The sequence below is a fragment of the Chiloscyllium plagiosum genome, unplaced genomic scaffold (genome assembly GCF_037043375.1).
Source record: "Chiloscyllium plagiosum isolate Xiang-an unplaced genomic scaffold, Cpla_swu_hap1 HiC_scaffold_3, whole genome shotgun sequence".
Lineage (NCBI taxonomy): Eukaryota > Metazoa > Chordata > Chondrichthyes > Orectolobiformes > Hemiscylliidae > Chiloscyllium > Chiloscyllium plagiosum.
Window position 1 is genome coordinate 20,015,792 of NW_028270141.1, and position 21,480 is coordinate 20,037,271.

The following is a 21,480-nucleotide window of genomic DNA, read 5'->3' on the forward strand; positions in this document are numbered from 1 at the left end:
ATCGGGGCCAGGTGATTTATCAATTTTAAGACCTTTTAGCTTTTCTAGCACTTTCTCTTTTGTAATGGCAACCATACTCAACTCAGCCCCCTGACTCCCTTTAATTGTTGGGATATTACTCATGTCTTCCACTGTGAAGACTGACGCAAAGTACTTATTGAGGTCTCCTGCTATTTCCTTATCTCCCATCACTAGGCTTCCAGCATCAGTTTGAAGTGGCCCAATGTCTACTTTTGCCTGTCGTTTGTTTCTTATGTGTTGAAAGAAACTTTTACTATCATTCCTAATATTACTGGCTAGCCTACCTTCATATTTGAGCATCTCCTTCCTTATTTCTCTCTTTGTTATCCTCTGTTTTTGTAGACTTCCCAATCTTCTGATTTCCCAGTGCTTTTTCCATTTTATAGGATCTCTCTTTTTCTTTGATACATTTCCTGACTTCCTTTGTCAGCCATGGCTGTCTAATCCCTCCCCGGATAATCTTTCTCTTCTTGGGGATGAACCTCTGTACGGTGTCCTCAATTATACCCACAAACTCCTGCCATTTTTGCTCTACTGTCTTCCCTGCTAGGCTCTGCTTCCAGTCTATTTTCGTCAGTTCCTCTCTCATGCCCTCATAATTACCTTTATTTAACTGTAACACCATTACCATCCGATTTTGCCTTCTCTCTTTCAAACTGCAGACTGAACTGTACCATATTATGATTGCTGCTTCCTAAGTGTTCCCTTACTTTAAGATTTTTTTTTTATAAAGTCGAGTTCATTACATAGCACTAGGTCCAGAATAGCCTGCTCCCTTGTGGGCTCCATGAAAGCTGTTCCAAAAAGCCATCCTGTAAGCATTCCATGAATTCCCTTTCTTTGGATCCACTGGCAACATTATTTACCCAGTCCACCTGCATATTGATGTCTCCCATGATCACTGTGACCTAGCCTTTCTGACATGCCTTCTCTATTTCCTGGTACATGTTGCGCCCCTGGTCCTGACCACTGTTAGGAGGTCTGTACATAACTCCCACTATGGTTTTTTTGCCTTTGTGGTTCCTCAATTCCACCCACACAGACTCCACATCATCCGAGCTATGTCATTCAGTGCCATAGATTTAATTTTGTTCTTAACTAACAAGGCAACCCCGCCCCCTCTTGGAGGATTTGAACTATAGGGAGAGGTTGAATAGGCAAGGGCTGTTTTCCCTGGAGTATCGGATGCTGAGGGGTGACCTTATAGAGGTTACCAAAATCACGAGGGGCATGGATAAATAGACAAAGTCTTTTCCCTGGGGTGGGGGGAGTCCAGAACTAGAGGGCATAGGTTTATGGTGAGAGAGGAAAGATATAAAAGAGACCTAAGGGACAACTTTTTCACACATTGGGTTGTAATTTATGGAATGAGCTGCCAGAGGAAGTGGTAGAGGCTAGTACAATTGCAACATTTAAGAGGATCTGGATGGGTATATGTATAGGAAGGGTTTGGAGGGATATGGGCCAGGTGCTGGCAGGTGGGACTAGATTGGGTTGGGATATCTGGTTGGCATGGACGAGTTGGACCGAAGGGTCTGTTTCTATGCTGTACATCTCTGACTGCAGGGGCTGTTATACTGTTGGATTAACCTCCTTTTGTCTTCTGCAGCCTGTTTGCACCTTGTGACACAGTTAAGTGCACCATCCTCTTCCAAGGCAATGCTCACACCTGCTTCCAGTCTTATGTGTCTAATCGTGGACAGAAAATCATTTGGAATTTTTCTCCTGATTCCTCAGAGTTACTTCTGGTATCCTCCAAGATCTATCCTTGATTCCCTCTTGTTTCTGATGAAGGGCTTAGGCCTGAAATGTCAATTTTCCTGCTCCTCGGATGCTGCCTGATCTACTGTGCTTTTCCAGCAACACACTCCACTCTGATCTTCAGCATCTGCAGACCTCACTGTCTTTTACCTATGACCTAACTCAAGTCTCGCTTTGCTCACTGATACATGTTACCTCTCTTCAGGCAAATCATTGATTTTAAATTTTTCGACGTGGAGCAGCCTGTGTTGGACTGGGTGGACAAAGTTAAAAATCACACAACACCAGGTTATAGTCCAACAGGTTTATTTGGAAGCACTAGCTTTCAAAGCACTGCCCCTTCATCAGGTGGTGGCAAAGTGTGCACTCGTCTCAGAAAACCATTCAGAAAATTTAAACGGCACCCACAGTGGTTAAAAAGAGCCACAGAACTTTTCTCTTCAAAGACAGAGGAGAATGAAATAGATATACCACTTACAAGTGGGTAGAATACTCCCACAATTACATTCTGGACCGAGACAGTGAATCAGAAATCCACCTGATAAAGCAGCAGTGCTTCAAAAGCTAGTGCCTCCAAATGAACCTGTTGGACTATAACCTGGTGTTGTGTGATTTTTAAACTTCTCAATATTGTTTTCAAATCCTTTCATATAAATGCACGCAGTAGTTTCTTTTATCACGTACTCTCCTGTTCCTCATCGAAGTCTCATCGCCATTGGTGTCAGTTTTATACATATCGGTAAAAACTTTGTATAACTTGGATATAACTTGGATATCAAAATACCTGAAAGATTTTTTTTGTCGGAAGTAAATGAGGTTTAACATGTGCATTGTGTTTTCTCTGTGTCTGTTTTTAAGAGTAGATAAACCTGTGAAACAATGGTGAGATATGTTTCGAAAAGGAAAGAAACGTCACAGCAGTAGCAGTTCTCAAGGCAGTGAAATCAGCACAAAAAGCAAGGTAGGTTTTCGTTGCCAAGGCTATGCTTGGTCAAGCTTTGATTAATGTCACCAAAGATGTTACAGAAAATCAGGTTTTAATATTTCCTATTACAAAACAAAAACTGGCAAAAGACATATAGGCTTCAACCATTTGTTTCTCATTTGGTAAGACTGATTATATAAACATTGAGTAAACACACATGGAGAAATGCTGTGGAAACTACCTACTTAAAGCTTTGTGAAATATTGGATCAAGTCTCTATCTGTTGCTGAGGTTCAAGGCTATTACCTATTCATTTATGATCCTTTCAAATAGCTCTCAGCAAATGTTTAACACCAAAGCTTTGCTGTGTTCACTGTTTATATATAACTTATGTATTGTAGTTTATCTTTTCATTGCATTGTAAATATTTGTTGAGTGTGCAGTTACTTCCTGTTCCACAATCATTGATTAATCTTAATTTTTTTCAAAAAAATCTTAGATTTTCACCAAACTTGCTGAGTAACAATTATTTCTTAATGTTGGTTTATTGGAGTCTCATATGTCAGTTATTGCCTCAGCATCTTTGTGAGCAGATACTGGTGAGCAAGCATTCCATCATGTCGAATTTGTATTGAATTAACTAAGACCAGTTTTACTATAACTAACTTCTAGGGTAAGGGAGATACAAAAAAACATTTTAGTTTTTCATCCTTTGTGTCGAGTGCTCCTTGGTTCATAATCCAGGAGGGCTTCAGAACATCCAGCATCCTCATTCATAGAGGCACAGAGCTGTCCAGCTTGAAAGCAAACCCTTCAATACAAGTTGTCCCTGCCCACCGGATATCCTAAATTAATCCTGTCCCATTTGCCAGCATTTGGCCCATATCTCTCTGAACCCATCCAGATGCCTTTTATATGTTGTAATTGTACCAGTCTTCCACACTTTCTCTTAGCTCATTCCATACATGCACCATTCTCTGTTTGAAAAAGTTACCCCTGAGGTCCCTATTATATCTTTTCCCTCTCATCCTAAACCTAAGCCCTCTAATTTTGGACTCTCCCACCCTAGGGAAGAGGCCTTGGCTATTCACCCTATTCATACCCCTCATGATTTTATAAACTTCTATAATGTCACCCCTCAGCCTCTGACGCTCCAGGAAAACAGCCCCAGCCTATTCAGCTTCTCCCTACAGCTCAAACCCTCCAACCCTGGCAACATCCTTCCTATAGCAGGGAGACCACAATTGTATGCAGTATTCCAAAAGTGGCCTAACCAATGTCCTCTACAGACGCAACGTGACATCCCAACTCCTATACTGAACCCACTGAACAATAAAGACAAGTATACCAAACACCTTCTTCATTATTGTGCCTACCTGTGACTCCACTTCCAAGAACTATGAATCTACACCCAAAGGTCTCTTTGTTCAGCAGGATCTTACCATTAAGTGTATAAGTCCTGCCTGATTTGCCTTTCCAAAATGCAACATCTCACATTTATTAGATTAAATTCCATCTGCCACAGTTAAACATAATTAAAGTTAACAATCCTTGCAAAGAAATGAATGTATGTGGGTTTCCAGAGGAAAACAGGCCTGGTTGTGGCTGCAATGTGTTTGTGCCTGCCTAGACTAAAATATTTGAGCAACGTACAGTAGGTCACTGATGAAAATGGTTCCCTCAGGGCCATTGGGAGGGAAAAGAAGTTGAATTTGAAACCAGCTCGATAGCAATTGTCCTGAAAAAATACAGTCAGTTCTGCTATAACATGTAGTTCTGCTCTTGTGCAATCCCATGTTAAAAGAAAATCGCGTAATAGCAGCACCATTTAAACTTATGAGGCCAGAATCGTGTTCTAACCAATACGCTTTAAAAGTTCGCACTTTAGAAAGTGTCCCCAATTCGTCAGTCGCATTAGTGAATTTGTGCTAATAAAATATATGTTATAGCAGAATGACCTGTACGTTGTTTGATTTTCTTTGTGGCTTTTTTTTTAAGTTTACCAAATTTCAATTTTAACCGGTGAGGGCTGGAAATGCAAGAAATGGAAGCAACAGAAACTTAAGTTAGCAAATGTTATATTCTGAGTCTGTGCAATTTCAAAAACTTTCCAAGCTTTAAACTAAAATATTGGGAAATTAGTCTCTAATGTTTAAACATTTTTCAGTTTGCGAACCTGTAACTGTAAGATCATACAAGTTTATACCCAAGAGACTGGATGATCAAGTATCATTGAACATATTGGTTGAAATATCTTGCTTGTGATTATCAAGAATGGTCTTTTGCTTTATACTCAATGCAGCGGGGGCAAGGTAAGACTTGTCAATGTGAAATTTAGGTAGGAGCAAGCCCAATTCATGTGGCAGGACCTTTGATTAGAAATGTAATCAATTACCAACTTTTATGCAACAAGAGATATCTGAAACTCTATATATCAATTTTGGTTTTGCACCTGCTCATGATTGAAAACCGCTGTACTGAGTGAATCTTCATTTGCTCCTGAGTGACCAGACAAGTTGCTAACCCTTGGGTAAAAATGTTACCACACATTAATATATTCTGGCAGATGTGAGTCACTTACTGTGTAGTTTCCTCTTGATAATTAAGAAATTAAAACAAGTTAGGAGGTTTTATATTTTGGGAGCAATTGTAACTGATCAATGCTGAAACAGAAGATCTCTGATGCAATCTAGTAACTCAGACAAGAAGTAAAGGATAATAATTGAAGGATTAACTTTTCACTGAATGGCATTTAATCAAAATTTGCCCATACACATTTTTAATTCACAGCATTATCTTGTTGCAGCTGTTGCTCTGTATTTTTCTGGTGTATTTTGTGCAACTGTAAGTGTCGTTTATTTTTTATACTTGATCTTAAATGCTGAAAATTGGAATTTTAGTTCATCAAAATACACACTTTTTAAAAAAATAATCTAACCCTAACACAAGTGTCGGATGAAATATTTGGGAGATAGGATAACATAAAGCCACTGCTATTGAAACACTATCAGCTGTTCCTAAATACTCTCCATAGATACTATGCTGAAGATAGAGGGTAACCCTTAAGATGTTTGAGAGATACTGCAAAACACTACAGGTAGTTTAGTAAATGCTACATTTTACTATCTTTTAAAGCGCCTCATATATTTGTGTGCTTTCTTTTTTCAGTCAGTAGATTCCAGTTTGGGTGGTCTCTCCAGATCTAGTACAGTGGCTAGTCTTGATACAGAGTCCACAAGGAGTTCAGGTATTGTACAGCAACATTTCTCAATCTTTCAAATTATTAATGACTCAAACTATAACATGTAATATTGACTACTCCCTTACTAGTAGGTCTTGTATTTCTGACATGAGTGTCATTGCTATAAATACCATATTGATAAAAAGTACTCCACTGGGATTGTTCCAAACTTGTGTGAAGTCTCAGAATTCGATCTATGCACCGTCATCTTTTTAAACAGATTGCTACAGTTTGACTGATGGTTCAACAGGTAACTGGACTAATGATGCATCCTTAAGCCATACAGAAAGATTAGATCCGTCACCCTATCCAAATCTGTAATATATTGTGCAATCTTAGTTGGAAGTTAACAGGGGCAAGGTGGGTACAGTTGCTGCTGCACTTGAGACTACATTGAGTCCTAGAATCATACTACACTGAAGCAGACCCTTCAGCCCAACTTACCTATGCTGACCAAGTTTCTCAAACAAAATCAGTCCCATCTTCCTGCTTTTGTCCCATATCCTTTGATACCTTTCATATCCATATACCTGTCTCAATGTCTTTTCAATGTTGTAATTGTACTCTTCTCTACCACTTCCTCTGGCAGCTTATTCCATAAACGCACTACCCTGTGTGAAAAAGGTTGCCCCTCAGGTCCCTTTTAAATCTTTCCTCTCTCACCTTAAACCTATGACCTCTGGTTTTGGACCCCCCCCCCCCGGGAAAGGACTTTGACTATTCACCTTATCTATTATACATGGTAATCCACAGTACTTGTTTCACTATGTATTACTAGGGTCCAGCTTTCTAATTTTCTTTTCTATTGATAAGTTGAGTCATATATCTCTGTCTTTCTCTCCCTCAACTCCCCAAGGGGAGTCTACTTTTAAGTACATGCTTAAAACTTGCCCAACCTATAAAAATATATACTAATAATCCATTTATACATTTTTTAAAATCACAAACCTGATTTATAGATCCATATAAATATGTTTAAACACACCGTCTTGAACAGAAACAGTTTACCATCCACCAGTTTGTAAAACAACCAGTTTCCACAACCTCCTTCCATCCTCAAGACCAATTTTCATGTAAGCTACCAGTGACTCTCCCATTCCATGAACTTTAATTTTGGTATTTCTTCATGATCGTGTTAACAAAATACCACAAAGTCCACGTAATCAACATGCAATACATTTTCTTAGCACTTGACAGCACCTTTCTCCCCTAGCACCACATTCCATGCCCCCAGCCCAGCTCCCTCCTGCCAAACCCACTTGTGCAATCTTCTCCACCCCATGAAATCTCTCCAACATCAATTACTTCTGACCAGTGTTGTTCCATGATCCTGGGCCTTCAGGGTGTGCATGCATGTGCACCTGGTCTCTAATTGGCCAACCGCTCTCTGCTTTCCATGCCTACGATCCCAAGCACTTTTTAAAAACCCGATGAGCTGACTTTATCTTATTGGTTTGAGGTTCAGTGGCCTTCCATTAAGGGGGTAATGTGTGTCTCTCAAAATCTCCTGCCATGTTCTGGGTACAATAGTTAAAATCTCACTTTGGCAGATGGTATATTTGAATTCAATAAAAATCAAAACCTGGAATTTTAGAAAATGGCATCCAAGTAAACTGTCAATTATCTTTTTTTAAAAAAACCTGTTAGATTCACTCAAGTCTTTTAGGAAATAAAATATGCTGCCCTTGCCTGTTCTGGGTTTACAAACGACTCCAGATTCTCAGCAACTACTGACTGGATAGTAAGGGATGGGCAATAAATGCTGACCAAGTCAGCATGCCCATAATCCATAAATGAAAAAAAAATCAAAATCCTTTTGTGATTTTAAATCGCTCTACTGATTTATCCTTCTCTGCCTGAAGGAGAACAACCCAGGTTCTCTAACCTTTCTTCATAACTTAAGTCCTCCATCGCCAATAAGAGATTTATTAGAATGTTAACACTTGAGGCCTGATTATAATTTTAGAAGTTTCGTGTCCTGAATTAAAAACTATATGCCAGTTTAGGACAAACTGATGCCTTATGGGTTTCACATGACTCTCTTGATTTTTGTACTCAATGCCTTTATTTGTAAAGCCATAAATCACACATACATTCTTTATTTATAAAAAAAAGTCTTTTCATCTTGTCCTATTTATTTCAAAGACATGGAGACCCCACCATGTTTTATTGTCTCTTTGTTCTTTCTGCCGGAATATATTCCCACACATTATCATTCACTTTTCATCTGCCTGTGAATGTTCTCCTTGAGTCAATTATTACCTTCAATACTTGCAACATTTCCCAAGTTGTCATCTACAAGCTTTTCAAATTATAATGCCACCAAGCATATTGTTAATTTTTATATAAGTATGAACTTTATTTATTAAAGCACAATATATGTACACAAAGTAATTTTGTACCTTTTGAGAAATAGCTATAAGCATTAATTGGGGGGAAAAATAAAGCTCTGTCTCTCTGATACCTCGGTGGATAAAAATGCTCCTTCAGAAATCCAATAGATGGGGCAGATCCTGGTCTGCACTGAACTCAGTTGATCAGAGCTGGAATAGTGATAACGGTTCTACCATTGACCTCAGTATGCCCAGACTAAGAATGGAAGATATCAGTTAAAGTTCCCATGGTCGTCTTTGCAGCCTTCTCCCAGAAATAAACTATTAAATTTACATACAAAAGTGACTACCTGGCAAGGTAGTGGCCTGTAGAAACATATACCCCAGCCTGAGCTGGGAGGAGTTAAGGGGAAGAAAGTTTGGGGTGGGTCTGGTGTTGATTGGTGGTGGTGTTTATTGACAATTAATTGCTTGCTTTCCATTTCCAATAAGTCACAACATGAACAAAATGTAATACTTGTAAAAGTAGAAAAAATTGGTGCCAGTTTTATAGTAATGGAATTTATTTTTCAGTACTGGAAGATGACAAATTGTGTTTTTATGCTTTTGTTATAGGACAGAGTAACAGTAACTTTGACACATGCACTGAATTCCGAGTGAAGTATTTGGGGGCTATTGAAAACTTAAACTCCAGTTTATTTGAATGTCTTCAAGGACCACAGGATTTGATTAATTATATTGATTTGGCACAGGTAAGATAATGGAAGTTAGAGGAATGCATATTAACTTCTATCGTGAACAAACTTTCAGATCTGTAAACATAATTAAATCTAGTCTCCTGATCAGTCTTGACAAGATGGTGATGGGGATAACTGAAAAGACCTGCAAGTTTCTGATTACCAAAGTTCAGTTTAATAGTTTGATCCTTTCGTTTAGCTGGGATTATAGTGCAATTGCCAAGTCTGCCAAAGAAATTTGATAATGCTTATGGCATTGTCAACATGTTTACAGCATGGAGCAGCCACAGCATATCGCATGCAAAGAAGATTCCTGTGTGGCTAGCGGCAAGGTATGGCTGTGAAAGCTGGACCATTAAGAGTGATGAGGGTCAAAGAAGAGCATTTGAATTGAAAGAACTTGAACAGAAATTGCATGCAGTCAAATGCATGGGTTCTTGAACATTGGTATTAAGAGGAACATTGAAGAATAGATATCAAGAAAGCTCTTATTTTGGGCATGTAACACAAACAGATGCAGTCAGCGAAAAAAGGTTATGCAACATGCCACATCCAGAAAACAGTACAAGACAATATGGTTGGATAACATCAAAAAGTGACTGGCTTCTATGCTGGACTGTCAATGGAGAAAGATTGTTCAGCCCTGCGAACAAATTGACATCTCTATTTCTAAATATGAAATTTAACTGGACTGGATTAGGACCAGTTACTAAACAGGGTTGTAGCAAGGCTTTAATGTTGCAGTATGGAGTTAGTTACAAGATATGAACCAGGCCTGCATATAAACAAACAGGAAATGATAGACAAAACTAAACAAAGAGTATAAATGACTAGGGAATAAATAGTAATAGAATAGAACTATATTGAGGTAAAGCTGTAGAACAATGCAGAGTCACTTTAAGTAAACATGAACAGGAGGCAAGACCATGTTGCGAGAAAGCAGATATACAGACGAACCTCGTTTATCTGAACAAAATCGTTGGGCACTATTTCGTTTGGATAATTGATTATTCGGTTAATCGATTCAATGTCTCTCCTCTGGGCCTCAGAATTTTCTGTTAAGACTGCTCCCTGTTCAGGAGACAAGGCAGCTGCACACCACAGCCGAGCACCCCCTCCCCCCCGCAACTCCATCCAACACAGTGTAAACACAATGAGTTTACATTTAGAGAAAAATTGTATGAAAAGGGAGGTGGAGTAGCACTACTTACTAGATGACTAGTAAAAAAACAGAGCAGGTAGTGACATCATGGTGTTGTCACTGGTCTAATAATCCATAAACCTGGTCTAATATGAATGTACGAAATAGAAGCAGAAATAGATCATTCAGTTCCTCAAGTATGCTCTGCAATTCAATTAAGATTGGGGCTGATTTATTTGTGTTTTAAATTGTAATTTTCATCAACCATGATAATCTTAGATTCCCTTTTCTACTTCTGTCTAAAAGTATTTAATATTACATGCTCTGCTCTAGGGACATTGGTTTGAATCCCATCATAGCAGATGGTGAAACTTGAGTACAATTAATAAAACTGGAACTAAAAGCTAAAATAATGGTGGCCATGAAACTGTTGTTGATTGTTGTGAAGATTCATTTGGTTCACGAATATCTTTTTAGGGAGAAAAAAAAAGAAGCTACCATTTTCATAGGTCTGGCCCACAGCAATGTGGTTGGCTCTTAAACGTCCTCTGAAATGGCCCAGCAAGTCTCTCAGTTGCTTAGATGCCCAAATGCTAAGATCTCATAAAAGCAATATTGGACAGATCACAACAAAAGCCAAGTCACTGGAAACGACAACAGCACATACAACCCTGCTGATCCTGCAAAGTCCTCTTTATGAACATAGTCATACAGCATAGAAACAGAGCCTTTGCTCCAACCAGTCCTTGCCAATCATAATCCCAAACTAAATTAGTTCCACCTGCCTGTATTTGGCCACTGTCCCTTCAAACATTTCTTATTTGTATACTTATCCAAATATCTTTAAACCTTGTAACTGTATCCACATCCACCACCACCGCTGAAGCTCATTCCACACCTAAACTACTGTGTCAAAAATGTTGGCCCTCACTTTTTAAAAAAAAATCTTTGATGGGAATAATGTGATCAAGGATAGTCAGCATGGTTTTGTGAAGGGCAGGTCGTGCCTCACAAACCTTACTGAATTCTTTGAGGTGACTAAGGAGGTAGACGAGGGTAAAGCGGTAGATGAGGTGTATATGGATTTTAGTAAGGTGTTTGATAAGGTTCCCCATGGTAGGCTATTGCAAAAAATACGGAGGTATAGCATTGAGGGTGAGTTTGAAGGTTTGGATTAGGAATTGGCTGGTTGGAAGAAGACAGAGGGTAGTAGTTGATGATAAAGGTTCATCTTGGAATGCAGTTACTAGCGGTGTTCCGCAAGGATCTGTTTTGGGACCATTGCTGTTTGTCATTTTTATAAATGACCTGGAGGAGGGGCTAGAAGGTTGGGTGAGCAATTTTGTGGATGATACGAAAGTCGGTGGAGTTGTTGACAGTGAGGAAGGATGTGTCAGGTTACAGCAGGATATAGATAAGTTGCAGAGCTGGGCAGAAAGGTGGCAAATGGAGTTCAATGTAGGTAAGTGTGAGGTGATTCACTTTGGTAAGAGTAACAAAAAGATGGGGTACTGGGCTAATGGTTGGATACTTGGTAGTGTGGATGAGCAGAGGGATCTTGGTGTCCATGTACACAGATCTCTGAAAGTTGCCATCCAGGTAAATAGTGCAGTGAAGAAGGCATATGGCGTACTGGCTTTTATTGGTAGAGGAATTGAGTTCTGGAGTCCTGAGGTCATGTTGCAGTTGTATAAGACTCTGGTGCGGCCGCATCTGGAGTATTGTGTGCAGTTTTGGTCGCCATACTATAGGAAGGATGTGGAAGCACTGGAACGGGTGCAGAGGAGGTTTACCAGGATGTTGCCTGGTATGGTCGGAAGATCGTATGAGGAAAGGCTGAGGCACTTGGGACTGTTTTCATTGGAGAAAAGAAGGTTTAGGGGTGACTTGATAGAGGTGTACAAGATGATTAGGGATTTAGATAGGGTTGACCATGAGAACCTTTTTCCACGTATGGAGTCAGCTATTACGAGGGGGCATAACTTTAAATTAAGGGGTGGTAGGTATAGGACAGATGTTTGGGGTAGATTCTTTACTCAGCGAGTCGTGAGTTCATGGAATGCCCTGCCAGTAGCAGTGGTGGACTCTCCCTCTTTATGGGCATTTAAAGAGGCATTGGATAGGCATATGGAGGATAGTGGGCTAGTGTAAGTTAGGTGGACTTGGATCGGCGCAACATCGAGGGCCAAAGGGCCTGTACTGCGCTGTATTTTTCTATGTTCTATGTTTATCTCACCTTAAAAATATGCCTACTCTTGAAATTCCCTACCCTAGGGAAATGGCACCTGCCATTCAGCTTATCTATAACTCTCATGATTTTATAAACCTCTAAGGTTTAATCTCAATTTTCTACCTTCCAGTGAAAGACATCCCAGCCTGTCCTTATAACTCAAGCCCTCTATTTCTAGCAACATCTGGGGTCTGTGCTAAAGACACTGGTTAAACAACACCCTGAGAATGTCATTCACACAGAATCATATCTTACAGATGACACCCCAAATACCACAATCACAATCCAGAGATAGCAGCACGGCAGTGTTGACTCTAGACCCTATGAAGCCTCAAATATGTATGTGCAAGGAACCTCCTGGTAATTGAGGTACCATTTATCCCTCAGCTGATGAATTAGTTTTCTTCCACATTAAACACTACTTAGAGGATGCACATAGGGCAGCAAGGACATGGAATATATGTTTTTTGGGGGGATTTTAATGTCCATCACCAAAATTGGCTTGGTAGCACCACTAGTGATTGCACTGGCAAAATCCTACACCACATGCCACGCAGCAGTTCAAGAAAGCACTTGTCACCAACTTCAAGCGAAATTAGGCATTTAGCCAGCGGATCCTGTAAATATATACATATATTTTAAAAATCATCCTTCAATAGAACAGAAATAGAATCCATTTGGATAGAAATAAGAGATAACAAACAATCAATCACATTCATACAGTAGGCTACAGTTACACCCAGTCATGGAAGAAGTATGCAAACAAATTATGAAAACGTTTTTTAAAAAAGTGAATTTAAACCATTAGAAGTTGCTAATAAAAGTGATAAAGAAATTTAGGTTCTAGAAGCGCACAGGTTTCCTTTTAAAGCCCAGAATGCAATCGGCTCAACAAGAGAGGACTTGCTAGTAGATTCAATAATGGTGAATAAACCAAAGGGGATAGTACCATATTAGTTGTCTTTGAGTCCTCTGGAATCCCTCCTGTAGCCCAAGTAGATTTGAAAATTTATGTCAAGAGTCCTCATCATTTCCTCCCTTGCCGCCTCCAGCAGCCTTGCATACGTTTCATCTGGGCCTTGGGATTTATGCACTCTCAAGCATGCCAAAACTGCTAATACATCTTCCTCTCATTATCTACACCTACCTTCTCTATTGTGAATACAGATGCAAAGTACTCATTTAAAACCTCAGCTATGTCTTCTCGCTGCACATAGATTGCCACTTTGACCCACTCTTCCCCTGCTTATTCTCTTGTTCCCAATATACATACAAACTGCCTTTGGATTTTCCTTAATGTTACACTCAAATTTTTCAAGTCCCCTCTTTTCTCTCCTCATGCCTTTTTTTTTTAAAAAGCACCTCCTTTATTCCTCAAGAGCCTCTGTTTTGAGCCTTCAGCATCTACCATAAGCTTCCTTTTTCTTGGACATTAGTGAACCAGATGGAGTTTTCCTGAGAATTGACACGAGTCTTTTAATTCCAGATTTTTACTGAATTTAAGTTTCACCATTTGCCACAATGGTATTCAAACCCAGGTGCCTAGAACATTACCTAGGTCTCTGGATTTACAATCCAGTGATAATTCCAATAGACATTGCTTCCCTTTAAAAGGGGAGAAGAGAAATTCAATAACCTGTGACGAACTGAAAGAAATTATGCCACACGATTTTACTTTTTAAAACATATGCATTTTATCCTGTAGAATTAATAAAGAAAACACATACTAAAATGGGTCTTGGATGAATTTTTAAAATTTATGCTAAAGATTGCAATAAAACACAATCATATTGTTTGAACTTACATTTTTAACTGCACTTCCTGTTTTTTCTTGTGATTTCCCCCCCCCCCCCCTCAGAAAGTCTTTGTCTACTTATTAGGCTTTTAAAGTTTCTTTCCACTTCCTGGGACTGAAACAAAGTGCCACAGCTGAGAGGAATTTGCCTTGATTTCTCCTTGGTGTTCCAGCTATTCTCCAAGCAATGCAATTTCATGGGGCTGTTTCTATTAGCTTTTAGCTAAAAAGGTCCTACGGTATTTCTTAAGTGCCTCATAATTCTGCACTTTTTAAACTCAACATAGATTGAAGAGCATAAAATAGCCTTGATTTAGAACTGTTCTTTTGCTCTGGTCAATGCTGTTTTTCAACACACAGCAGATTTTTATTTCTTCTGGCTGCTTAAATCTGGGCTTTCACCCTGTCAACTTTGGATTTAGAGTTAAAAGCACCCAAGAACTCCTGAAAAATCCCACAATGATTTCCCAGAATTCCAACCAAAGCTCCAGATGGAATTAATTATCTTTATGACAGCAGAGATTAGTAAAATGCCCAATAAATTTAATTATCCTCAAACTACTGTCTGAAATTCCACAGGTAAATGAAGGCCAACTTCACTTTTCAAGGCTTTCATCCTCCTGGTTCTGACCCCCTTCAGGTACATGTGAAATCATGTTTCTATAGTCTTAAGGTGATCTGTGAATTTCTAAAGCTCAACACTTTAATTACCTTACAACTGAAATCTTCCGAAAACAAAAGGTCTTAAGGTGATATTAACAATTTCCTATTTCCATCAATCAGCTAGTTTGGTAAAATGGCAAATTTCTCTCTGGTGTGTGGTTTCTCTTACAGCAATATGGAAAACTACCCTTTATACCGTCCGAAGAGGAGAGTATTTTATACGTCTCCAAATACGGTATCAAAGTCGCATCCTCTGATCAATTTGTAAGTACATTAATTCTTTCTTCTAATTTTGTTATGACACACTTAAAGTTGTAGGGAAGAAAGGATGCTCATTTTAAACCGTGATCACTTATTGTCAGTGTGTGTGATCATGACAAACATTGCAAAGGAATATGAATTTTTACACTTGTCCCATGCATCATTTGTTAACCACTGTCCACAATTTTGTATAAAGGGTTTAAGAATTGTGCTAATTTGGGTAATTAAATAATTTAATAAACTTTTGGACCTCTAATTGCTAATTAATACAACAGCCAATAAAAGACAAGTACGCGCTGACACTGCAATGCATATTCTGTCCTTATTTTGTTCAGGAAAAACTTATAAAGGTTTCATGTCCTGAGGTCAATCACATCAGTGCCAGCTACCAAAACCTACATTTAACACAATTGATATTGCTCCTTCATAACAAAGGTGCTGTAATTCAGGAGGCCTTCTGGTTCTGTTGCGCAGAGTTCAACATTTCATATCATAGCACCTTGAACACTTGCATGAACAGGAATGATACTTTTTGATTTGTTAATAGAATCCCCTTTCTGTCTAGCTCTACAGACGAATCATTCATGTGCATACAATAGAGTGTCATCTATATGCTAAACTTGCAATGTTCAGGTGTTCTTTTCTGAATTCCAACAGTCAGTTAAATGGGATGACATGACCACAATATTTTGATGGAGTGGGTGATACCAAATGAAATGTCTTAATGTTTTCTCACCAGAAACCATGTCTTGGTTCAGTAAATCTTATAGTGTTACATCTTCAGAAGTGATTCTCGAGAAGCATTCATAGAGCATTGCAAACTTGCTATAGTATACTATTACAAAGACACTTTCTATTTAATACTGCTTGGCGGATTTAATTTTTGAAGGATCATGGAAAAAGGAATTTTTCACATTTTGTGGGCATACCCAACTAGTTTCTTCAAAAGATGTGATTAAACGTTCACTAAAGACAATGGAAATTATTTTTAACAAGGCTTCCTAGAAATCACATGCCCAGTAATAATGGCTTGCCTTACAGCAGACCCTGGTGAGGTTTGTTTTTGAACGATTAGGTTGGTGAAATTTTTCATGGTTTAGTTGGAGAAAAGAATTAGGTGAATTCTAAAAAAGCTTGCTGTGACCAAGCTGCCTACCTGTTTGCTACTATTTCTGAAGAACTCTTCAGTTCACGGGGAAACCTTCTTGTTCTTTTTACATTAGTGACTGAAAGAACATCTCAAAATTGTACTGGGTGAGTAAGCTGTTCTACAAGAATTCAGAGTCAACCAGACTCTAGGGGTGGGTCAGTCCAGACTTGATGGGCTGAAGCCCTCAATCTGTACTGTAAAGATTCTATGATTCTCGTGACTTGACCACACATCATAATCTCATAGCAACAGACTGTGGAATGTTTTACATTTTATTCTTTTGTCTTTTGGAATAATCCATTGGCCAGGGTTATTTTTTTCAGAAAGCTAATCTCTTCAATTTGTTATCCCTACTTTCCTGAAGAGTGAGGGTGTGTGTATGTTTTTGAAGATATTGACAGGGAGGATCGTTAGGACTTGTATTATAATGTGTGTTAACAAACTATAATACTATAGTAAAAGTATTATTTTGCTTAAAAACCCATAATTAGATTATCTAGGTTTCATAATAGTTTTGATAAAAGATAAAAATCACACAACAACAACATCTTTATTTGTAAGCATTAGCTTTTGAGTGCTGCTCCTTCATCAGGCTCCTCCACGTCATGGGTTATTTAGATAAGTTATTTAATTGTGCATTTTGGTAATTGTATTTTTATGTTATGAAGTAGTGGCTCTAGAGCGACAAGTGTACTCCTCCAGCCTCAGTTGTAACAGCACATTTAAATGTATTGTACTTACAGCAGTGCCATAAGTGGTCTAATGACTTTCCAATCACTTGACATGGATTGTCAAGGTCAGTGAATGAATCTTCCATGATATCATCTCTGCATTGCTTCACCAGCTTCTCACATTGCTTAATGACCAGCTCCTTATGCTCAGGACTAAATGGATAAAATCTAGATACTTCACCTCATCCTTGCACTTAAAGCTACAAATCTCACACCCACCTCATGGCCTCCACCCAGTGATTATTGTGTGCTACTTTATCCTGCAAGAAAAGAGCAGAATCAAGTGATTTACCAACTGAGAAATGACTGGAGCATAATTATTGAGGATAAGGATGGCTACATTTCCTGAACCCGATAGAAGGAATGGCTTTCAACATCCTTGGGCTACTTATAGCATCACTAAACATCTGGGTTGACCTTTTACTCCTATTTTATGCACTTCTTAATTCCAGCCTCACGCTGCTATTTGGCATGATGAACAAACTGCAGGTTTGCCAGAGAGGGGACTTCATTTTCCAGCCCATTTTCCATACTCCCCAATTCTTTTACCAACTTCTCTATAATTATCAGCTTCAAAAAAATTACAAGAACTTACCCAATCCACCAGTACAGGGCTGAGAAGATGGTTCATCACATGATCTGATACCTGCAATCACTTTCTCAGATACAGACACTGCGTATACCTTAAAGATCCATACAGAATTGAGAGCCTTGCATGCTGAGTTGCTGGGCACGCACGTACTAAAACAAGGCCAGGGACAATGCATGATTTGTGTTCTAGCTGACTGGAAGGTCACAGATGAGTTCTGCTACAGGGGATTCAGATGAAAACATAAAAGGCAGGCACTGTTGGGTGTGTACACAGATGTAGGAAGCAATGGCTGACCTGTCGATCTTCTCTTACTATTGAGGAATATGGAGAAGTCCAGCAAGTGTGTTGAATGCATTGCACAGCTTTCCCTCTTATGCCTCTGTTCCAGCTCCCTGTCGTAGTGCAAACTCCAGAGACACTAAAACTGCAGTCCTGATTCCTCTTGCATCCTTCATGTAATTAAGCCTGTAATTCCTGTGAGAATGGAACATCACTTTATAGTACTTGCAGACGCTTTGCAACTGTATAGGCTCTTCAAAAATACTGTCAACGCAGGATCAGTTCAGTTGTTTCTGCTGCTTACAGGGATGCCCAAGCTAACAGCCGTAAGATGTCACAAACGCTGGAAGTGGCTGGTAACACAGCATGCACCCCTGTGAGAGCAACTGAATTCACACCTGCAATCTTTGAATAACAGCTAGATGAGAAGGAATTTGTTTAGCTAACGAATTATGAAACATCAATTGAACCACTTAAAATAGAGCTTGATCACAGAATTATTAACATGCAGGAAGCAATTTACCCAGTGTATACACCTGCTCTCAAACTGCATTATGACCAAATGCAATTCTTTTGCCTTTTTCCCCATAACTACACAATTGTTTGTGCAAAATAATTATCTATTGGATTTTTGAATGCCTGAATTGAACCTTTCCTCACCACAGTTACATGCAGCACATGCCAGACCAACTATGCACTGTGCAAAGAAGTACTTTTTCCCAATGTATTTATATATTTTGCAAACTGCTTTAAATCTGTGCCATCATTCCTGATTCTTTTACAAGTGGGAAATTTAAAATTTTTTGTCAAATCTCATCTGAGCTTTTCCAATCTGTTTTCATAACTGAAACCTATTACTAGAATCATTCTTGTAGTTCTCTTCTACACTCTCTACAATGTATTTACATCCTTCTTAAAATGAAGTGCCCAGAACCATATTCACAATTCAGCTGAAGTCTAACTAGTGTCTTATATGTGTTCAATATAATTCTTGTTCCTGTGTTCTGTTCCTTTTTCTAAAGGTTACGATTTTGTAGTTATTTATTAACTACTCCCCACTTGTCCTATAACTTTTAATGACTTATGAAAATAATGAGTGTGGATAAGGGGTTTAAGTGGCAATAATACATTTTTTTTCGCAATTTGGCGATCTGCAGCCAGTGGGGTTCCACAGGGATCGGTGCTGGGACTGCACCTGTTTACAATATATATTAATCATTTGGAGGAAATGTACTGTAGCCAAAACAGTGGGAAGGCAAGTTGCAATAGGGATACCAGCGGTTTACAGACAGATATTGATGGCTTAAGTGGGCAATGCAGTATAAAGTGTGAAAATGTGAAGTTGTTCATTTTGGAAAGGAAAACTGAAGACTTATTAAATTGCAGAAAGCTGTGGCACAAAGGACCAAGGTTGGGGTGGGGCTGGTTGGTGCATGTGTGTACCTGTGCACATGACACAAAACTAACACTCAGTTTGGGATTATAGGGATGGATTGGGGGAGTGGTGAGTGTGGGTCTGAGTGGGATGCTCTTTGAAGGGTTAGTGCAGAGTCAATGGCTGTATGTCCTCTTTCTGCACTGTAGGGGTTCTATGAAGCTGTAAAATGGCTAATGTAATATTACTGTTGGTGGGGGGGAGAAAGAGTAGACAGACTATGGACTGGTTAACCTGACCTCAGGCGTTGGTAAAATTTTAGAATTCATTATTAATGATGAGTACATGAAAGTGCATGGTAAAGTAGGGCTGAGTCAGCACAGCTTCGTCTGGGGGAGGTCATGCCTAACAAATCTGCTTTCAGTTCCTTGAAAAGCTAACCAACAAGTTAGACAAAGGAGAGCTAGTGGATGTGATCTATTTGGATTTCCAGAAGGCCTTTGACAAGGTGCTGCACAGGAGGCTACCAAGTTAGATAAGAGTCCAGGTACTGACATGGAAAGAGGATTGGCTGACTGGCATAAGGCAGAGAGTAGAGATAAATGGGTCTGTTTTTGGATGGCAGCTGTGACTGGTGCAGTTCCACGGGGATCGGTGTTGGGACCATAACTATTCACGTTATATATTAACGATCCAGACAAAGGAACTGAGGGCATTTTTGCCAAATTTAAAGATGACAAAAAGATAGGTAGAGGGACAGATCATGTTCAATATATGGGGAGGTTGCAGAAAGACTGGGATGGGTTAGGACAGTGGGCAAAGTGGCAGCAGATGGAATACAATGTGAAAATGCACTTTGGTTGGAAGAATAGAGGCATGAACTATTTTGTAATTGGAAAAAGGCTTCAGAAATCAAGCAGCAAGGAGCTCTTAAGGTTAACATGAAAGTTCAGTTGGCAGTTAAGAAGGCAAATGCAATGTTAGCATTCATTTCAAGAGGGCTGAAATACAACAGCAGAAATGTACAAGTCTCTGGTTAGACTGCATTTGTAATACAGAGCAGTTTTGTGCCCCATATCTAAGGAAGAATGACTCCTTGAAGGAGGTCCAGAAGTAGTTTACTTGGGATAATTGATTTGTTATGAAGGACAGTTAAGGTTTTTGGTCTGTACTCAATTGAGTTTAGAAGGATGAGGGGATCTGATTGAACCTTAGAGAGAGGCCTGAATAGAATAGGCATGGAGAAGATGTTTCCATTGGTGGGAGAAACTACAACCTGAGGGTATAGCCACAGAGTGAAGAGATGAACCTTTAGAACTGAGATGAGGAGGAATTTCTTCAGCTAGATAGTGGTTCATCTGTGGAACTCATTGCCGCAGAGGGCTGACGAGGCCAATTCCTTGAGTATTTTTAAAACACAAGATAGGTTATTGATTGGTAAGGGGATCAAAGGTTATGGGGAGAAAACAGGAGAAAACATATTAGCCATGATTTGGGGGAGGGGGACACGGGCGGTGATAGTTCTTATTACACTCCTCTGAAGAACTGTGATAGTGTGGGTGCTTAATTAATGAAAGAGGAGTCATGATAGAGCATTTGTTAATTATTGAATTAGAGTTTTATTTCTACAGGCTTGAGCAGCCTCAATGGGTCAACTAGCCTGTCTGCTCCTTTATTCTATGGTTTTATGCTCTAACAGCACATGTAAAGTAACCCTGATTTAGAATGTTTCAAATTCTCCCTTATTCTAACTCCATCTTTTAATTTACTGTTTTCTATTCTAATGCTGTGTCTCCCCTATTTTCTGCACCTTAGTCATGCTCTAACACATTTTCCTGTTTATCAGACCCCAATAACCCAAGGATTTGAAGTCCTACCACCTCCTGCACAAAATGTGTATCCATTATTCATCTGTCTTATCCAATTTCTGTACTCAAATGCAAGCAATAGTGATCCAGAGATCACTGTTTTTGAAGTCAGTTGCTTTTCCACTTGGCTTCCTAAATTCTGACTGCAAGGCCACAAACCCCTTCCTCCTTCAGTCACTGGTATCACACGCTCTGATCACTCTGCCTCAGAAGAATGTTCTGCAGCTGCTCTGTGGCATTCTTTGCCCTTGGATCAGGAAGACAACATACCATTCTGTCTATGGTTGTCGAAATACATCTCTAATTCAATAATTAACGAATCCTCTGTCATTACTAGTCTTTCATTCTTCTTCCTTTCTGTACAATTAAGCACTTGT

At 39.2% G+C, this 21,480-nt stretch overlaps 1 protein-coding gene across 2 annotated transcripts in view; it reads left to right on the forward strand.

Moving 5' to 3' along the window:
* The window catches only part of itgb1bp1 (integrin beta 1 binding protein 1), a 32,586-nt gene that overhangs the window by 7,661 nt on the left and 3,445 nt on the right, over nucleotides 1–21,480 (forward strand). Inside the window, exons 2-5 of one of the 2 annotated variants that reach the window (XM_043678148.2) lie at nucleotides 2,641–2,743; nucleotides 5,876–5,954; nucleotides 8,897–9,033; nucleotides 15,019–15,111. In XM_043678148.2, the coding sequence (XP_043534083.1) occupies nucleotides 2,672–2,743; nucleotides 5,876–5,954; nucleotides 8,897–9,033; nucleotides 15,019–15,111 (381 nt within the window). In that variant the 5' untranslated portion in view covers nucleotides 2,641–2,671. The remainder of the gene's footprint in view (nucleotides 1–2,640; nucleotides 2,744–5,875; nucleotides 5,955–8,896; nucleotides 9,034–15,018; nucleotides 15,112–21,480) is intronic. The other variant, XM_043678158.2, reaches the window with a different exon arrangement.